This window comes from Kogia breviceps, chromosome 1 (genome assembly GCF_026419965.1).
Source record: "Kogia breviceps isolate mKogBre1 chromosome 1, mKogBre1 haplotype 1, whole genome shotgun sequence".
Lineage (NCBI taxonomy): Eukaryota > Metazoa > Chordata > Mammalia > Artiodactyla > Physeteridae > Kogia > Kogia breviceps.
The window spans coordinates 189,325,252-189,345,696 of NC_081310.1; the positions used below are offsets into that span (position 1 = coordinate 189,325,252).

Below are 20,445 nucleotides of genomic sequence, written 5' to 3' on the forward strand. Positions count from 1 at the left end.
CCAGATTTGTCAAATGGGAACGATGGCCACCAAGAGCAGTCACCACCCCCAACCCCCGGCCAGCCCAGAGCAACACTGGAGAAATATGGTCAACTGGGGAAGGGAAACAGGAGGAACCAATCCAAGGGTACAAAGCTTTGTTTTTACAAGATGAGTGAATCCTAGAGATTATCTGTACAGCCTATAGCTAACAATTCTGTATGACGTGCTTAAAGATTGGCTAAGAGGACAGATCTTATGTTAAGCGTTCTTATCACACACACACAAAAATAACAATAATAAGGAAGAGGGCAAGAGGGAACTTTTCAGAGGATGGGTTTGTTTATGGCGTAGACTGTGGCGATGGAGTTCACAGGGGTATGCTTACCTCCAAACCCATCAAGTTGTATGCTTGAAATATGGACAGCTCTTTGTATGTCAATCACACCGCAATAAAGGGGCTTTAAGAATGCCATTGCCAGCAGAGAAAGGTGATGTCTGCATGTAGGTCACAGCAAGAGGAGCCGGGATGAGGGGGCAGGTGCGGAGGCTCTTTGAGAAGATGAAGACATTGGCAAATGTTCAGAAAGTATTATGTGAACGGGTGCCTCCGACAGAGGCTCCGGTGCCTGGCCCACCCCCTCAAGCAGTGGAGAAGCTGGACAGGGAGCTCACTCCCTAAACAGGCCAGAGGCGTCTCCAGTGTCAGGCCGTCTGCCCCACTGAGCCCTGGAGACAGAGTCGCATGAAACCTGGTTCCCGCCACCGAGGAGAAGAGGCCATGAAGGAAAGGACAACGATGGCACAGGGTGGGCATCACCGAAACAGAACGAGTGTACGCGCCGCGCTTCACAGTTTACAAAGCTCTGTCCCGCACGTCATCCCACAGCCGCCAGGGGAGGTCGGAGTTCCCGTTCCCCGTCTGGGGAAATGGAGGTTGGAGAGTCAAAGACAGGGTCCAGGAGCCAAGGAACTAATCTCTGGGGCACCTTGCACAGCGCCCGCGGCCCTGCCGTGACAGCCGAGACAGCCCGCCCGCCCTGGGGGACACCACCTCTCCTTGGCAGGAGCTCACATCACAGCCACCGCGCTGCCTCTTGGACAAGGTTCTGGGCAGTGAACAAAGACGATTGAGATTGGAGAGTCTGGTTCTGCTCTCAAGGAGCTTACAGTCACGCAGACCCGCGCCTCCCCAGGGGCAGGAGCCCAAGAGAGCAGTCAAGCCCACCTGCTCACCTGGAGCTCAGCGGGTGGACATAAGCCCCCACGCCCACCCGTCACCACGTCGCCCCGAGCTCGTCCCTCTCCTCCTGCCACGCACCCACAGGCCATCAAGCCCATCCATCAATTTATCACTATACATTCCTTTAAGGATCTGACCTTCTCGTTTCAGATGGTGCCTTCCCTGCCTGCGACTGGGAAAGTTAAAAGAAACTGGAGGGCTTCCCTGGTGGCGCAGTGGTTGAGAGTCCGCCTGCCGATGCAGGGGACGCGGGTTCGTGCCCCGGTCCGGGAAGATCCCACGTGCCGCGGAGCGGCTGGGCCCGTGAGCCGTGGCTGCTGCGCCTGCGCGTCCGGAGCCTGTGCTCCGCAACGGGAGAGGCCGCGACAGCGAGAGGCCCGCGTTCCGCAAAAACAAAAAACCAGTTGTTGTTCCCCATCTGCCACTGCCACTGCCATTGCTCCCGTCACAAAACCGGAGCGGCTGAGACCAAATTAGAAGGCTGTTACCACTGGAAATTGAAAGCCCTCTTGGGATAAGTGACATTAAGAACAGGCACCAAGGGCAAAGCTGCGATTTCCAACTGACGTTAAGTGGAGGCTTATTTAGCATCCAGCTCTGTTCGCCAGCGCCCACCGAACTTGAGAGCTCTCCACGGGGGCAGGGGGAGCAGCTCCAGGGCCGGAGCCCACGTCCCCGCTTGCCCCCCCCCACCCTGAGCCCTCAGGACCACCTGCCGGCCGCAGGAAGCTGACTCTGCCAAAAGGGCCCTGGGGGGTACAGAGCTGGACGCTTAACCTCTCCTAGCCTGTGGCCTCGTCTGGAAAATGGGGGAGATAATTCCAACCATTTGGAGTTGTTGTGAGCACTGGAAAAACTATATTTAACACCTAGTTTACTCCAGACACTCAAGAAATAGTACCCATTACAATCACTGTCCTCATGGTGAAAAAGCTGCCTGTTGCTATGCCTGAGGTCAGACCACCCACCGCCATTGGGCTGCGCCCACCACCTGCACTGGCCCTGCCCTACTTCTCCAGCCCCACCTGCCTCCCAAACTCCTCCCGAGTCCCAGCACCAGGCCCTTCCTGTCACTGCTGCCCCAGCAGACAGTCTGGACTGCCCTTCTCTTCCTTCTTAAATCCAAGGCCCCTCTCACACCTCCCAGCACCACGGAGATGCTACTAGCCATGGCCACAGACATCAGGGCTGCTGGGACCTCGGCATGCATCTTATCCTGCAGAGAGAGAGACGCTGGGGTCCAGGGAGGCCAGGCAGTGGCCATGATCACCCAGCTAGGGTAAAACCCAAGTCGGGCTCCCGGGCCAGTACCCTCGGTCCCCTTCCTGGAGGGCAGACCTACCACTTCCGGCCAAGGGCTTGGGCAGGTCCCTGGCTCTGGGACGGCTGAGGGCTAATGGAGATGAGAGATGAGGGTTAGAACACGCTGGGGCACGCAGCCTGGGCCACGCTCAGAACTCCGTAACCGGATCCGTCATAAGGTGGTGCGTCAGTATTACTGTGAGGAATGAAGGCTGGAAAACTAATCAAGTCACAGGCGGTGGGAAGAGCCCGCCAGGCCACGGCCAGCGAGGACCTGTCCCTGGGAGCGTGGGATTAGCCTGGGGCCTGCCCAGCCCAGGTCCTCCAGGGGTGGGAACCAGGAGGGCCACGGGGGGAGAGGCTGCAGGGGTCCCTGGGCCAGGGATGCAGCACTTAGAGCTGTGAGGGCTGGGGGGGGACACAGGAAGGGAGAGCTGGAAGCCCCAATCTCCCCTTTCCCCACCCCCACCCCTGGGGCCTCCTATCTGCATGTCTTTTCTGGAGCCTTAATGAACAGAGACTAATTGACAGAGAGAGGGGGAGGGCATCCTGGCACATGACTAAATGTCCTGTGACCCCCAGGCCAGTCACTTTCCCACTGTGAGATGCAGACACCCCTTCCCTAGGAGCTTCTCTGGTGTGCCAGTTGCCTTCCAGGCACCATCTCCCCATATGCTCACATGATACCCTATGAATATCCCCATTTTCTGATGGAGAATCCAAGGCATGCAGAGGTGAAATCGTTTGCCCAAGATCACTGAGCTGGCAAGCAGCAGAACTGGGAACTGAACCCACACTGTCTGGCTCCATTTCACGTGCTGCTAAGATCCCAAAATGGAACAGGGAAAAGGCCCATGGAACTCTAGGCCAAGTTACTGAAGAAGCCTGCCTTTCTCAGGCTGCAAAGCACAGCAGTGGCCACGCTGGGATGTAAAATGGGTCCCAGATTCCCCAGGACCCCTGCCCTTCCAAGGGACAGAACTGGCGCCCCCCATCTCGGATCCCAGGCACCCCCAACTCCAGCCCTCTCTTTCCTAATCTTTAGTGGATTATGATCTCGGCACGCTGGAGTCAGGGAGAGAGAAAGATGCAGAAAAAAAAAAAAAAAAATTAAAGGAATAACATCCTTTGTGAATAAATGTTTTTAACAGTTCTATTTCTAACGGGCTTATACTGTTTTCCTCGGCACCAGGCACTGCAGATAAAAAAAAACTGGCAAAATAGAAGAAACAGATTATTCAAGCCCCAGGGGAACCCAGGCATTCAAATAAGATTTCAAATGACTCTCTTTCCATTAAAACTTTTGCTGCAGTGAAACCATCTGGAGATAAGGCAGCCGAGCATCTTCACGGGCCGCCAAGAATGGAGATGCTCACGTCTGTTGGCTCCTCTCCCACCAACGCCAAGGCCCACTTGGCAAAGCATCTGGGCTTCAAACGGGAGATGCACCTGCCTTTAGCGGGTGTACAAACAGGGCTCCGGAGCTTGCCCTAGATGCACCGCCCCACGGGAAGGGAAGAGAGCGGAGTGGGTGGCCCGAGACCTAGCAGGCAGGCCACCTTAACCTTTCCTCGGCTGGAGTCTCCGAAGCCCTCTGCCAGGGACGGGGCAGCCTCTGCCTAAAACCCTTCCTCCACCCTCCGCAGGCCTCCCGGTCGCCCAGATACATCCAGCGGAGGCCTGTGCGATGTCAACGCCAGATCCAAGAAGGGGCTGGCTGAGTAGAAAGCTCTGATGCCAGTTCTTCCAAAGCCACAACCTCTTCCCCATTTCCCTCCCCAGTCCCCACGTGCCTCTCTCCGCGTAGCAGCCAGAATGATCCACTTAAATAGAAATCAGTTCACGCCGTTGTCCGGTTCTCTCAGCTCTGCAACCCACAGCCCCCACGCGTCAAGAAAGAGTTCCATGCACCTCACCCTGGCTTTCTGGAAAACCTGCTCCCCGCTTCCACCTGTCTCCCCCCACCCCCCACCATTCACCGACTCTGGCTACCTCAGGACCTTTGCACTTGCTGTTCCAAAGCCTGGATCGCTTTACCCAGACCTCTGCACAGCTTCAGATGTCACCTCCTCAGAGGCCCTCCCTGACAGCAGTCCCGGCCCCCAGGCTCGGTGCCAGTCACGTATCCGGCTCTACCCCCTCACAGCACCGACTACTCCCTGTTGATTTGTTCCTCATGTCCATCTCTGCCTGCCCCTCATAAACTGTAAGTTCCTTGAGAACAGTGACCTTTCTGTTTTTGTCATTGTTCTTTTCCCCTATGCCTAAAATTACTGTAGAGACTCAATAAATAAGTTTTTTAATTGATGAAAGCCATTGACGGTCCTGACTCCTTTCCAGAAATGTTTTAAAATCTATCGGAAATACACATTTATCTAGATAAAGATCACGCCAGAAATAAACAAACCCCCAGAAATCACTGCTATTCACTGGAATCGGCAAATGGGAATTCTAGTAGGTCACAGCAAATAATGGTCCTGATCGGCAAGAAACTAGGCCTTTTGTCAATTCAAAAAAAAGCACAAAGTAATTATAATTTAATGAATGTGGTTTGGCAGACAGAAGCTCACCAACTTGAGGAAGCGGAATGGACAAGGATTGAGAGTGGGCTCTGGGAGCCGACTGCCCAGGTTCTGAACTCCTCCCTGCTGTGTGGCCTCAGGCAAGCCACTGCACCTCTCTGGGCCTCAGAAGCCTCAGCTGTACAAAGGGATTCACAACAGACTTACCTCTTAGAGTTATTGTGAACGTGAAATGAAAGAGGTGTGTGTAAAATGCTTAGAAAAATGCTTGCCACACAGGAAGCACTCTATAAATAGAAATACCCATTATTTATCTGTACTATTATTAGGAGGTGCATAGGAGAAAAGAATTATAAAGAGTCCTTTGCTTGAGAATCAGTTTAGTCTAACCTGCATCATTCTTTATGTAACAGTTTTATTGAGATATAATTCAGCTACCATAAAACCCACCCCTTTAAAGAGTACATCTCACTGGTTTCTAGTATATTCGCAGACTTGGGCAACCATCACCACTATCTAATCTGAGAACATTTTCATCACTCTCACCAAAAAAAAAAACTTTAGTGGTGACTCTCCAGTGCCTCCTCCTCCCAGGCCCCTGGCAACCACTAATTTACTTTCTGTCAACTCCCACCATTTTACAGATGGGGAAACTGAGGCTCAGAGAGGGGAAGTGACGTGTCCAAGGTCACGAAGCAGAGCCTCTGGCCCAAGTTGTTTCTCGCTACACCATCTCCCTCCACTCAGAAGCCTCCCCGCCCCCCAAGACTGGACGACGCCCTCTGACTCACATATGCACTGCCCAGACCACGCCTCTCCACACTCCTGACCCCGGGGCTTTACTCACGGAGTCCGATCTTGGCCAAGTGCAACCTGTTGACCCAGGAGATCTTGCTCAGGGGGTTGGGGGTGATGAAGACCACCATGAAGCTGATGGGGCGGCCGGACCTGCGGCGAGAGGGCAGGAGCATGAGTGCTGGAACGGGGCCTGGCTCACCGGGAGGTACTCAGCTTTTCCCCCCAACCACCAGCACTGGAGACAGAGCGAGGTCTGTGCAGAGCGTCAAAGCATGGCCAGAGGGCTTCCCTGGTGGCGCAGTGGTTGAGAGTCCGCCTGCCGATGCGGGGCACACGGGTTCGTGCCCCGGTCCGGGAGGATCCCACATGCCGCGGAGCGGCTGGGCCCGTGAGCCATGGCCGCTGAGCCTGCGCGTCCGGGGCCTGTGCTCCGCAACGGGAGAGGCCACGACAGTGAGAGGCCCGTGTACAGCAAAAAAAGCATGGCCAGAGAGGCCAGTGGCCTGGCAAAGCCTCAGTCCCCTGGGGGAGGACTCCCTCCACGCAGCAGAGCCCCGGGGAGGAGGCAGGTAACCCCCGAGCGACCAGGCCACGGCCCCCAGCCCAGCCCAGGCACCTTGGCGTGGGTGCCTAGGAAGGCCATGGGGGGTCTGGCCCTCCTCAGGCTGTGACTCGAGAAGCCCTCCAGGGCCCCACCTGGTCAGGGTTCCACAGGCCTCGTCAGACACCTGCACACGCCTGACCCGGAGACTCTGACTCGGGCCTGTTCCCAACACCTGGCACAGGGCACTTGCTTGGTAAATGTCTCCTGAACGGACACATGAATGAATGAAAAAATGAATGAATGGCGGTATGTACAGGCTTGGGGTGGCCAGAGGTCACTGTTGTCAACACACTGTCATCTCACCTTAGAGCAGCGGAAACCCCTTCATTGTTCTCCGGGGCCCATTTCCCCGCTGTGAGCCATCCCAGCCCCCGGGGAGGTGGGCAGGAAGGTGAGGAAGGGGCGCAGAGAAGGGGAGAGAGCTGCTCAGCAGGGCACTGTGAGCCACTGTGTGAGGGCATCCAGAAGGTTCCAGGCTGCTGACCCTCAGACTCCAGTCCTGGGCCTTGCATCCTCGCTCCCGGACCTGCCTCAGACCACAGCGCCCCAGTCTCCCCTTTCCTGCAGCCACTGTGCTTGTAACACTGTCCCCGCCCAACCGAGAGGTCAAAACCTGGGCTCTGAGCCCCTCAGTGCGCCAGCCTAGGCTTCGGAGTCAGACTCCTCAGGACCCAGCTCTGCCACCTACTTCGGCCTCACCTTCCTCCTCTGGAGAGTGAGGATCAGACAGATCGCTTTCCCCATCTCTGCATCAATTCCAAACGTCAGCTGCGGGTCGACGGAGCATAAGCTCCTGTGGGAGCATTTGAGGGGAGGCTGGATCCATGAGAGAAGAGCCAGGGCCTGGTCCCAGGGGACTGCACAGTCTACCAACCCATGGCAGGTGTCCCAGTAGCCTAACAGAGGACAGGCTCACCCCAGGTACAAATAGGTCGTCTGTTCATTCATTCATTCACTCATTTGACCACGAGCACGTGCTCTGTATCAAATGCGTTGCCAGGCACGGCCCACGATGCGTGTATGCCCACGCCCCCCCCCCCCGCAGTGCTGGCAAGCAGGCTGGTCCTGACACCCCTCTCCAAGGCCCCTCTTCCTCTCACTTGTCGGGTTTCCCGGGAAGCAGGAGCCTGAGGCGGCACTTGTTGGCCGAGTGGATCTCCTCCTCCTTCACCCGCATAAGCCTCTGCAGGGCCAGGTACCAGTCTTGAGCCACGGTCATGTTCAGGTTCTAGGGTCAAGGAGGCCAAGGAGGTCACCATACAGCCCTCTGGCTCCCCGAAAGCCACCCCAGATCCCACAGCAGTCGGGGCCCCAAGTGGGGAGGAGCCGGGGGTCAGTGCGGGAGCTTGGCCTGGGCAGCTCACCAGGCCACAAGCAGTGGGGGGATGCCCACTCCCCGGGCTCCAGGCCTTGGTTCAGACCTCCCCCTCCACGGCACCCCTCCTCTGAGAGGGACACACCCTCCCAGCCAGCTTCCTCTCCAGCCTGGGATGAGGCTCGGGAAGGAGCTGCAGGACAGACCAGACACTGAGCAGAGAACAGAAAAAAAAAAAAAAAAAAAAATGCCCATAGCCGGGCCCTGCTCAACTGGAACCAGAGCTTCAACCCGAACCGGAGGCCGCCCACCAGACTTCCAGGTAGCGACAGGAGCTTCAGCCAGTACTGCTGCTAGTGGGAGCCCAGAGGCCAGGGCACATCGGGCGACCGGGCGGGAGAGGAGCCCCCCCACACTTTCCTGCCAAGGCCGGTGCTGGGTACCTGGTAGGTGCCGTGCAGCGTGCTGACAAGGAGGGTGATCTGCTCCACCACAGCCAGATCCTTCTGCAGGTCCTGCAGCTCCTGGAAGAGGCGCGGGGGCCCGAGGTACACCTTATCTGGGCAGAGAGAGACCCTACTCAGCCTCAGGGGTGGGGAAGGCACCACCAAGGGCCCAAGCAGGTACTCACTGCAAAAACAAAGAGCTGTCACCCTGAAGATATGGCACTAGAGATACAGAAGGAAATGTCACCAGGCTCTTGTCTACTAGCGGGGACAAATCCAATCACGGGTAAAGTCTAGCGCCTAGGATCTGGGCCACTCTCAGTCTATACAAAGGGTCACAGGACACCAGAAGACTGAGAACCAACTGTGCCCATGAGAGGTGAGGAGACTTCAGAGGCCCAGGAGAGCGGTGGGCACTGCCAAAAAAGGGAAACCGCAGGTGCAAAGGCACTGTGGCATAAGGAAGCCGAGGAACAGTAAGTTGTTCAAAGATGTACTAAGAACCTACTATATGGCAGGTTCTAGTGTACATGTTGGAGAGACAGCTGCAAAGGAGACAGACAGGGTCCCTGTTCTTGTGGAGCTTATGACCTGGTCAGGGTCAGGGAGGAGTCAATTAACAACTGCAGATGGTGGGAGGTACTGGGGAGAAAGATATCTGGGTGATAGGACAGAGATGGGATGGGGGCTGAGGGTGCCCAGATCTCTGGTGATGATACAAATGCAGTGTCGGGGACGTGGAGGGAGGGCAGCAAGAGACAGAGCAGGAGGGCCCATCAGGACTAGATGGGGAGGTCCCTGAATGCCAGGCTAGGGAATTTGGGCTGTGTTCTCTACACCATGGTTACTCAAGCTGAGATGTTACAGAACCCCAGGGAGGGGCGGAGGCATTTAATTTGGATTTTCATCGAGATGATTATCTAAAACTCAGATGCATGGGGCTTCCCTGGTGGCGCAGTGGTTGGGAGTCTGCCTGCCGATGCAGGGGACACGGGTTCGAGCCCCAGTCCGGGAGGATCCCACATGCCGCGGAGTGGCTGGGCCGGTGAGCTGTGACCGCTGAGCCTGTGCTCTGCAATGGGAGGGGCCACAACAGTGAGAGGCCCATGTACGGAAAAAAAATAAAAATAAAAAAAAATAAAACTCAGATGCACATCCTCAGTCACCTGGATACAATAACTTTAAAGCCACATCGTACTGCATGGTATCAGGGCTTCCGTGGACTCCGGTACCACGTGATGGTCACCGGGTAATGAACACAGAGCAAGGTGGGCGTGGGCAGTAAGAGATACGCTCACACCAAACGAAAGGCAAAGAAGGGCTCTGCAGCACCCCAAATGAGGTGAGCTGGTGGGAAACGGAGATCACCGTGAGGCACTTTGGGGTACAGGTGCAGAGAACTCAAAAGAACCTGCCCCATAAGAGGACCACATCTATGCTGAGAGCAATTTGGTGCCATCAAAACAACATCATCAGGCTTCCCTGGTGGCGCAGTGGTTGCGAGTCCGCCTGCCGATGCAGGGGACGCGGGTTCGTGCCCCGGTCTGGGAAGATCCCACATGCCGCGGAGCGGCTGGGCCCGTGAGCCATGGCCGCTGAGCCTGCGCGTCCGGAGCCTGTGCTCCGCAACGGGAGAGGCCACAACAGGGAGAGGCCCGTGTACCAAAAAAATAAATAAATAAATAAAATCATCCATCACATTAAATTAATGCTGTTAATTTGAATTTTATTATTTTGTAGCATCATTTTTATTCCACTTGTGATTCTATTTTGATTTTATGGTTGTTCAAGGGATATAAGCATAAGGAGTTTATTATACCTAGTCTTATACTTGCACATATTTGAATAACAACATAATAAAAAATCATGCAAGGCCAACTGGGGTTCAACAAGGATTTCTTTTTTCCTCTTTGAAGGGGGTCTGGCAGCCTAGTACTCTACTTTGAGAAATGTGGCCCCAGATAAAACAGTGGCTGAAGGAGCGCTCCCAGAGCAAGAGCCCAAATGGTGGGGGGAGAGTGGAGTGGAGCCAGGGCTAAAGGCTCCTCTGAGGGGGGCAGATGGGCCAGGAGCCCCTCCCAGGGGGCTTCTGTGAACACAGAGCCAGGAACACAAGACAGCCTCCCATGCCTCCCAGGCCTGGGGAGGGGGACACAGCAGCTGAAGTGGGCGCAGCCTTCCAAGGACGAGAGTGTGTGGTGAGTCCCTCTCTCAGAGCCACCTCCCAGGTCAGGGATGGACAGAGCTGGCCAGTGGGGAGGGGTGACAGCCAAGTGCCTTCCTGCTGGCCATGCAGTTACGTCCTTTGTTCATTCAACAAATGTCTATTAACACCCACCACACACCGGGCTCCAGAGGGCTACAGTCACACCAAGGGGAAAGACAAGATGGCAACCAGACCATCACCATAAAGGTGAAAACACACCTGGGCCTTGAGAGCACTGGACGGGGACCTGGCAAGTCCAAAGGAATCAGGAAGGGCTTCTCTAAGGAAGTGTCACCTGAGCTAAGATGAGCAGGGGCAGATAGACAAAAACAGGATGGCAGGAGAACACTCTGGAAAAGAGCAGAGGCCAGGAGAAGGCCCTGGGGCAGGCGGGGGCTCAACCCCCCAGGAACGGAGAGCTCAGGGCAGCCAAGCCCAGGGAGTGAAGGGGCGGGGTGGGCTGCGGTGGGGCGGCAGGTGGGCCCCCAGGACGGGAGTGTGGGCCCGGGGTCGGGGGGAACCTGGGACTTCACCCTGAGAGCAGAGGGAAGCCAGGATTTCAGGTGGAGGGCGACACGCAGCTCTGATGTGCATTCTGAAGAGTCGGCCGGGGGAGGGTAGAGGATGGGACGGGACGGGACAGGAAGGGGCAAAGGGGAGGGAAAGGCAGCACCGGGAAGTTCCTGCCACAGCACTGCAGAGATGGAGAGAATGGGGCGCATGGGGGAGCCTGCCACCCCGAGTTCGCATTGCCCTTGTTGTCCAACAGTCTGAGGGGATAGCACGGGGGAAAGAGGATCCACGCAGAGCCAGGCAGCCCTGAGCCTGGGCCCTGCGGATTTCAGGGACAGGGTGAGTGTCACCGGGGCCCCTCACTGCATAGACAGGCAAACTGAGGTCCCACCTGGAGGCAAGCAATGGCCAGGCAGGCACTGGAGGTCACCCTTTCTGATCCAAGGTCCCTGTGTGTGCACGTGTGTGCATGTGTATGTGTGCATGCTCGCCAGGGTGTGCAGGACCGGGGTGGGCAGGGGCTGTGAGGTGTGACTGCGTGATTTGCACACTCAGGTAGGGATGTGGGTGTGTGTTTGTGTACAGTTATGTACAGCAGGAAAAGTCTCTGGGCCAAGTGCCCGTGGGCCTGGGGGCCGAGCCCGGGCAGGTGCTCCCAGGGCAGTGTCGGGCAGGTACTCACTCTGGGCCTGGCCTGCAGCCGAGGCCTTCTTGGCACCGGCGTGCTGGATGAGTATGTTGTCCTTGTCATAGGAGCCGCCCTCCTGGCCCACCTCCACCACCTGCACCTGGGGCAGTGCCGTGTTCCACTTCACCACGTACTTGGGCCCCAGGGGCACCAGGCTGCTGATCTCCAGCTGGCCCCTGCCAGAAAGAGAGGACACGGCCCTGGAGAGGCCGCAGCACCCAGCCCCAGGGCCAGCCAGAGCCACTCCTCAGCAGGTCAGCTCAGCCAGGCACCTCACAGCCCAAGCACAAGCCCTCAAGCCAAAACCAAGCCAGGCGGAGCGGGGAACGGAGGAGGGGGTGGAAGCGTCAGGGCGTCCGGGCCCCAGCCCCACATCCAGAATCACACGCCCACCCCAAGCCTTGGCGCCCCTACCTGTGGTTGGCAGGCCTGAGGAAAAAGACAAGAAGGGTCGTTATCGTTACGGAGTGGTTTCTGCAGCCGCTGAGACCCCCCTGGGGGTCGGCCACTTGGCTGGGCCAGGTGTGGGCAGAGGGGACCACACGGAGGGCCTTTTCCCTGAACTGGGCACTGGCCTTCCATCACCCATTCCCACAGTGGCCCTGCTAGGAAGCCTGTGTTATTCCAGAAAAGGAAACTGATGCTCAGACAGGTCACATGACTCACCCCAAGTCACCCAAGATGACCCCCCCAAAAGTCGGCCACTAACACCCTCATCACACTTTCATGCCATGCTAGGCTCCAAGCAACAGGAGGGCAGAGAGGGTGTAGGTCAGATCCCTGGCACCTGCACGGAACCCAGGATATAAACGGGACTTAAAAATTATAGTGCGTAGGCGGAGAGAAGATGGCGGAAGACTAAGACGTGGAGATCACCTTCCTCCCCACAGATACATCAGAAATACATCTACACGTGGAACTGCTCCTACAGAACACCCACTGAACGCTGGCAGAAGACCTCAGACCTCCCCAAAGGCAAGAAACTCCCCCACGTACCTGGGTAGGGCAAAAGGAAAAAGAAAAAACAGAGACAAAGAATAGGGACGGGACCTGCACCAGTGGGAGGGAGCCGTGAAGGAGGAAAGGTGTCCACACACTAGAAGCCCCTTCGCGGGCGGAGACTGTGGGTGGCGGACGGGGGGAGCTTCGGGGCCGCGGAGGAGAGCGCAGCCACAGGGTGCGGAGGGCAAAGGGGAGAGATTTCCGCACAGAGGATCGGTGCCGACCGGCACTCACCAGCCCGAGAGGCTTGTCTGCTCACCCGCCGGGACGGGCGGAGGCTGGGGGCTGAGGCTCGGGCTTCGGTCGGAAGCCGGGAGAGGACTGGGGTTGGCGGCGTGAACACAGCCTGAAGGGGTCAGTGCACCACAGCTAGCCGGGAGGGAGTCCCGGAAAGTCTGGAGCTGCCGAAGAGGCAAGAGACCTTTTCTTCCCTCTTTGCTTCCTTGGGCGCGAAGGGATTAAGAGAGCCGCGTAAAGGAGCTCCAGAGACGGGCGCGAGCCGCGGCTGTCGGCACGGACAACAGAGACGGGTGTGGGATGCTAGGGTTGCTACTGCCACCACCAAGAGGCCTGTGTGCGAACACAGGTCACTCTCCACACCTCCCCACCCGGGAGCCCGTGCAGCCCGCCACTGCCGGGGTCCCGGGATCCAGGGACAGCTTCCCCGGGAAAACGCGCGGCGCGCCTCGGGCTGGTGCAGCGACACGCCCACCTCTGCCGCCGCAGGCTCGCCCCGCACCCGTGCCACTCCCTCCCCCAGGCCTGAGTGAGCCAGAGCCCCCGAATCAGCGCCTCCTTTAACCCCGTCCTGTCTGAGAGAAGAGCAGACGCCCTTGAACGACCTATGCACAGAGGAGGGGCCAAGTCCAAAGCTGAACTCCGGAAGCTGTGCGAACAAAGAGGAGAGGGGAGGTCTCTCCCAGCAGCCTCAGAAGCAACGAATCAAAGCTCCACAATCAGCTTGAAATGCCCTGCATCTATGGAATACCTGAATAGACAGCAAATCATCCCAAGTTGAGGAGGTGGACTTTGGGAGCAAGATATATTATTATTTTCCCTTATGTGTGTGCTTCTGTGTGAGATTTTGTCTGTATAGCTTTGCTTTCACCATTTGTCCTAGGGTTCTGACCGACCTGTTGCTTGTTTGTTTGATAAAATTTTTCTTCTTAATAGTTGTTTTTTATTTTAATAACTTTATTTTATCCTACTTTATCTTCTTTCTTTCTTTCTTCCTTTCTTTCTTCCTTTCTTCCCTCCTTTCTTCCTTCCTTCCTTTCTTCCTCCCTTCCTCCCTCTCTTCCTTCCTCTCTTCCTTCCTTCCTTCTTTTCCTTCATTTCTTCCTTCCTTTCTTCCTTCCTTCTTTCCTTTCTTTCTTTCCTTTCTATTTTTTCTTCCTTTTATTCTGAGCCGTGTGGATTAACGGCTCTTGGTGCCCCAGCCAGGCGTCAGCTGTGTCTCTGAGGTGGAAGAACCAACTTCAGGACACTGGTCCACAAGAGACCTCCCAGCTCCACGTAATATCAAACGGTGAAAATCTCCCAGAGATCTCCATCTCAACACCAAGACCCAGCTTCACTCAACGACCAGCAACCTACAGTGCTGGACACCCTACGCCTAACAAATAGCAAGACAGGACTACAGCCCCATCCATTAGCAGAGAGGCTGCCTAAAATCATAATAAGGCTACCGACATCCCAAAACACACCACCAGACGTGGACCTGCCCACCAGAAAGACAAGATCCAGCCTCATCCACCAGAACATAGGCACTAGTCCCCCCCCAACCAGGAAACCTACTCAACCCACTGAACCAAACTTAGCCACTGGGGACAGACACCAAAAACAACGGGAAGTATGAACCTGCAGCCTGCAAAAAGGAGACCCCAAACACAGTAAGATAAGCAAAATGAAGACAAAAAAAACACATAGCAGATGAAGGAGCAAGATAAAAACACACCAGACCTAACAAATGAAGAGGAAGTAGGCAGTCTACCTGAAAAAGAATTCAGAATAATGATAGTAAAGATGATCCAAAATCTTGGAAATAGAATAGACAAAATGCAAGAAACATTTAACAAGGACCTAGAAGAAATAAAGAGGAAGCAAGCAATGATGAGCAACACAATAAATGAAATTAAAAATTCTCTAGAAGGGATCAATAGCAGAATAACTGAGGAGGAAGAATGGATAAGTGACCTGGAAGATAAAATAGTGGAAATAGGGCTTCCCTGCTGGCGCAGTGGTTGAGAGTCCACCTGCTGATGCAGGGGACACGGGTATGTGCCCCGGTCCGGGAAGATCCCACGTGCCGCAGAGCGGCTGGGCCCGTGAACCATGGCCGCTGAGCCTGCGCGTCCGGACCGCAATGGGGGAGGCCACAGCAGTGAGAGGCCCGAGTACTACAGAAAAAATAAATAAATAAATAAATAAATAAAAAATAAAATAAAATAGTGGAAATAACTACAGCAGAGCAGAATAAAGAAAAAAGAATGAAAAGAACTGAGGACAGTCTCAGAGACCTCTGGGACAACATTAAACGCGCCAACATTCGAATTATAGGGGTCCCAGAAGAAGAAGAGAAAAAGAAAGGGACTGAGAAAATATTTGAAGAGATTATAGTTGAAAACTTCCCTAATATGGGAAAGGAAATAGTCAATCAAGTCCAGGAAGCACAGAGTCCCATACAGGATAAATCCAAGGAGAAACACACCAAGACACATATTAATCAAACTATCAAAAATTAAATACAAAGAAAACATTAAAAGCAGCAAGGGAAAAACAACAAATAACACACAAGGGAAACCCCATAAGGTTAACAGCTGATCTTTCAGCAGAAACTCTGCAAGCCAGAAGGGAGTGGCAGGACATATTTAAAGTGATGAGAAAAGTGAGGAGAAAAACCTACAACCAAGATTACTCTACCCAGCAAGGATCTCATTCAGATTTGATGGAGAAATTAAAACCTTTACAGACAGGCAGAAGCTGAGAGAGTTTAGCACCACCAAACCAGCTTTACAACAAATGCTAAAGGAACTTCTCTAGGCAAGAAACACAAGAGAAGGAAAAGACCTACAAGAACAAACCCAAAACAATTAAGAAAATGGTAAGAGGAACATACATATAGATAATTACCTTAAATGTAAATGGATTAAATGCTCCCACCAAAAGACACACACTGGCTGAATGGATACAAAAACAAGAGCCATATATATGCTGTCTACAAGAGACCCACTTCAGACCTAGGGACACTTACAGACTGAAAGTGAGGGGATGGAAAAAGATATTCCATGCAAATGGAAATCAGAAGAAAGCTGGAGTAGCAATTCTCATATCAGACAAAATAGACTTTAAAATAAAGACTATTACAAGAGACAAAGAAGGACACTACATAATGATCAAGGGATCGATCCATGAAGAAGATATAACAATTGTAAATATTAATGCACCCAACATAGGATCACCTCAATACATAAGGCAAATACTAACAGCCATAAAAGGGGAAATCGACAGTAACACAATCATAGTAGGGAACTTTAACACCCCACTTTCACCAATGGACAGATCATCCAAAATGAAAATAAATAAGGAAACACAGCTTTAAATGATACATTACAGAAGATGGACTTAATTGATATTTATAGGACATCCCATCCAAAAACAACAGAATAAACATTTTTCTCAAGTGCTCATGGAACATTCTCCAGGATAGAACATATCTTGGGTGACAAATCTAGCCTTGGTAAATTTAAGAAAATTGAAATCGTATCAAGTATCTTTTCCAACCACAACGCTATGAGACTAGATATCAATTACAGGAAAAGATCTATAAAAAATACAAACACATGGAGTCTAAACAATACACTACTTAAAAACGAAGTGATCACTGAAGAAATCAAAGAGGAAATCAAAAAATACTTAGAAACAAATGACAATGGAGACATGACGACCCAAAACCTATGGAATGCAGCAAAAGCAGTTCTAAGAGGCAAGTTTATAGCAATACAATCCTACCTTAAGAAACAGGAAACATCTCAAATAAACAACCTAACTTTGCACCTAAAGCAATTAGAGAAAGAAGAACAAAAAAATCCCAAATTTAGCAGAAGGAAAGAAATCATAAAGATCAGATCAGAAATAAATGAAAAAGAAATGAAGGAAATGATAGCAAAGATCAGTAAAACTAAAAGCTGGTTCTTTGAGAAGATAAACAAAATTGATAAACCATTAGCCAGACTCATCAAGAAAAAAAGGGAGAAGACTCAAATCAATAGAATTAGAAATGAAAAAGGAGACATAACAACAGACACTGCAGAAATACAAAAGATTATTAGAGATTACTACAAGCAACTGTATGCCAATAAAACGGACAACCTGGAAGAAATGGACAAATTCTTAGAAATGCACAACGTGCCAAGACTGAACCAGGAAGAGATAGAAAATATGAACAGACCAATCACAAGCACTGAAATTGAAACTGTGATTAAAAATCTTCCAACAAACAAAAGCCCAGGACCAGATGGCTTCACAGGCGAATTCTATCAAACATTTCAAGAAGAGGTAGCACCTATCCTTCTCAAACTCTTCCAAAATATAGCAGAGGGAGGAACACTCCCAAACTCATTCTATGAGGCCACCATAACCCTTATACCAAAACCAGACAAAGACGTCACAAGGAAAGAAAACTACAGGCCAATATCACTGATGAACATAGATGCAAAAATCCTCAACAAAATACTAGCAAACAGAATCCAACAGCACATTAAAAGGATCATACACTATGACCAAGTGGGGTTTATTCCAGGAATGCAAGGATTCTTCAATATACACAAATCAATCAATGTGATACACCATATCAACAAACTGAAGGAGAAAAACCATATGATCATCTCAATAGATGCAGAGAAAGCTTTTGACAAAATTCAATACCCATTTATGATAAAAACCCTCCAGAAAATAGGCATAGAGGGAAATTTCCTCAACATAATAAAGGCCATATATGACAAACCCACAGCCAGCATTGTTCTCAATGGTGAAAAACTGAAACCATTTCCACTAAGATCAGGAACAAGACAAGGTTGCCCACTCTCACCACTCTTATTCAACATAGTTTTGGAAGTTCTAGCCACAGCAATCAGAGAAGAAAAAGAAATAAAAGGAATCCAAATTGGAAAAGAAGAAGTAAAGCTGTCACTGTTTGCAGATGACATGATACTATACATAGAGAATCCTAAGGATGCTACCAGAAAACTAGTAGAGCTAATCAATGAGTTTGGTAAAGTAGCAGGATACGAAATTAATGCACAGAAATCTCTGGCATTAGTGTATGCACTAATGATGAAAAATCTGAGAGTGAAATTAAGAAAACACTCCCATTTACCACTGCAACAAAAAGAATAAAATATCTAGGAATAAACCTACCTAAGGAGACAAAAGACCTGTATGCAGAAAATTATAAGACACTGATGAAAGAAATTAAAGATGATTCAAATAGATGGAGAGATATACCATGTTCTTGGATTGGAAGAATCAATATTGTGAAAATGACTCTACTACCCAAAGCAATCTACAGATTCAATGCAATCCCTATCAAACTACCACTGGCATTTTTTACAGAACTAGAACAAAAAATTTCACAATTTGTATGGAAACACAAAAGACCCCGAATGGCCTAAGCAATCTTGAGAACGAATAATGGAGCTGGAGAAATCAGGCTCCCTGACTTCAGACTATACTACAAAGCTACAGTAATCAAGACAGTATGGTACTGGCACAAAAACAGAAATATAGATCAATGGAACAGGATAGAAAGCCCAGAGATAATCCCACACACATATGGTCACCTTATCTTTGATAAAGGAGGCAAGGATATACAGTGGAGAAAAGACAGACTCTTCAATAAGTGGTGCTGGGAAAACTGGACAGCTACATGTAAAGGTATGAAGTTAGAACACTCCCTAACACCATACACAAAAATAAACTCAAAATGGGTTAAAGACCTAAATGTAAGGCCAGACACTCTCAAACTCTTAGAGGAAAACATAGGCAGAGCACTCTATGACATAAATCTCAGCAAGATCCTTTTTGACTCACCTCCTAGAGAAATGGAAATAAAAACAAAAATAAACAAATGGGACCTAATGAAACTTAAAAGCTTTTGCACAGCAAAGGATACCATAAACAAGACCAAAAGACAACCCTCAGAATGGGAGAAAATAGTTGCAAATGAAGCAACTAACAAAGGATTAATCTCCAAAATTTATAAGCAACTCATGCAGCTCAATAACAAAAAAACAAACAACCCAATCCAAAAATGGGCAGAAGAACTAAACAGACATTTCTCCAAAGAAGATATACAGTTTGCCAACAAACACATGAAAGAATGCTCAACATCAGTAATCATTAGAGAAATGCAAATCAAAACTACAATGAGATATCATCTCACACCGGTCAGAATGGCCATCATCAAAAAATCTAGAAACAATAAAGTCTGGAGAGGGTGTGGAGAAAAGGGAACACTCTTGCACTGCTGGTGGGAATGTAAATTGATACAACCACTATGGAGAACAGTATGGAGGTTCCTTAAAAAACTACAAAAAGAACTACCATACGGCCCTGCAATCCCACTACTGGGCATATACCCTGAGAAAACCATCATTCAAAAAGAGTCATGTACCAAAATGTTCATTGCAGCTCTATTTACAATAGCCAAGACATGGAAGCAACCTAAGTGTCCATCATTGGATGAATGGATAAAGAAGATGTGGCACATATATACAATGGAATAGTACTCAGCCATAAAAGAAATGAAACTGAGTTATTTGTAATGAGGTGGATAGACCTGGAGTCTGTCATAGAGAGTGAAGTAAGTCAGAAGGAGAAAAACAAATACCGTATGCTAACACATATATATGGAATCTAAGAAAAAAAAATGTCATGAAGAGACTAGGCGTAGGACAGGAATAAAACACAGACCTACTAGAGCATGGACTTGAGGATATGGGGAGGGGGAAGGGTAAGCGGTGACGAAGTGAGAGAGTGGCATGGACATATATACACTACCAAATGTAAAATAGATAGCTAGCGGGAAGCTGCCACATAGCACAGGGAGATCAGCTCGGTGCTTTGTGACCACCTAGAGGGGTGGGATAGGGAGGGTGGGAGGGAGGGAGATGCAAGAGGGAAGAGATATGGGTACATATGTATATGTATAACTGATTCACTTTGTTGTAAAGCAGTCATACTCCAATAAAGATGTTAAAAAAAAAATTATAGTGCTTGGGCTTCCCTGGTGGCGCAGTGGTTGAGAGTCCGCCTGCCGATGCAGGGGACACAGGTTCGTGCCCCAGGTCCGGGAAGATCCCACATGCCGCAGAGCGGCTAGGCCCGTGAGCCATGGCCGCTGAGCCTGCACGTCCGGAGCCTGTGCTCCACAGCGGGAGAGGCCACGACAGTGAGAGGCCCGCGTACCGCAAAAAAAAAAAAAAAAAAAAAAAAAAAAAAAAAATTATAGTGCTTGAATGAGGGAGGGAGTGAATGAATGAATGAATGAATGAGTCAGCCATCAGCACCGCTGCACTGATCTGAGACAGAGGTTTCTTTGCCCGAGGCCCCTACCAGGGCTGGATCCTGTCCAGACCTGTGAACTGGCACCAAGTAAGAGTTCAATAAACATTTGATGGATTAATAGACCGAAGGATGAGTGGGTGGAGGCTGAGTGTGCGAGTCCCCAGATAGCCCTGCCTGCTCCCCGCCTTCCAGGAGACGTGATCCACAACCACGGATAATCCCCAAATCTGCTCCATGGCCATGCACAGGAAGGCACAGCCG

General features: G+C 51.4%; 1 protein-coding gene across 21 annotated transcripts in view; it reads right to left on the minus strand.

Moving 5' to 3' along the window:
• Positions 1-20,445, minus strand: part of ARHGEF10L (Rho guanine nucleotide exchange factor 10 like) — a 168,767-nt gene that overhangs the window by 48,627 nt on the left and 99,695 nt on the right. For 15 of the 21 annotated variants that reach the window (XR_010837194.1, XM_067016341.1, XM_067016382.1 and 12 more), the window contains 5 exons: positions 12,031-12,045; positions 11,611-11,792; positions 8,207-8,322; positions 7,549-7,676; positions 5,894-5,994 (listed from right to left, as the gene is read on the minus strand). Coding sequence is in view for 20 of the 21 variants with exons in the window: in XM_067016341.1 (XP_066872442.1) it covers positions 5,894-5,994; positions 7,549-7,676; positions 8,207-8,322; positions 11,611-11,792; positions 12,031-12,045 (542 nt within the window). In the remaining variant the exon portion in view is untranslated. The remainder of the gene's footprint in view (positions 1-5,893; positions 5,995-7,548; positions 7,677-8,206; positions 8,323-11,610; positions 11,793-12,030; positions 12,046-20,445) is intronic. The other 6 variants (XM_067016396.1, XM_067016405.1, XM_067016363.1 and 3 more) reach the window with 1 other exon arrangement.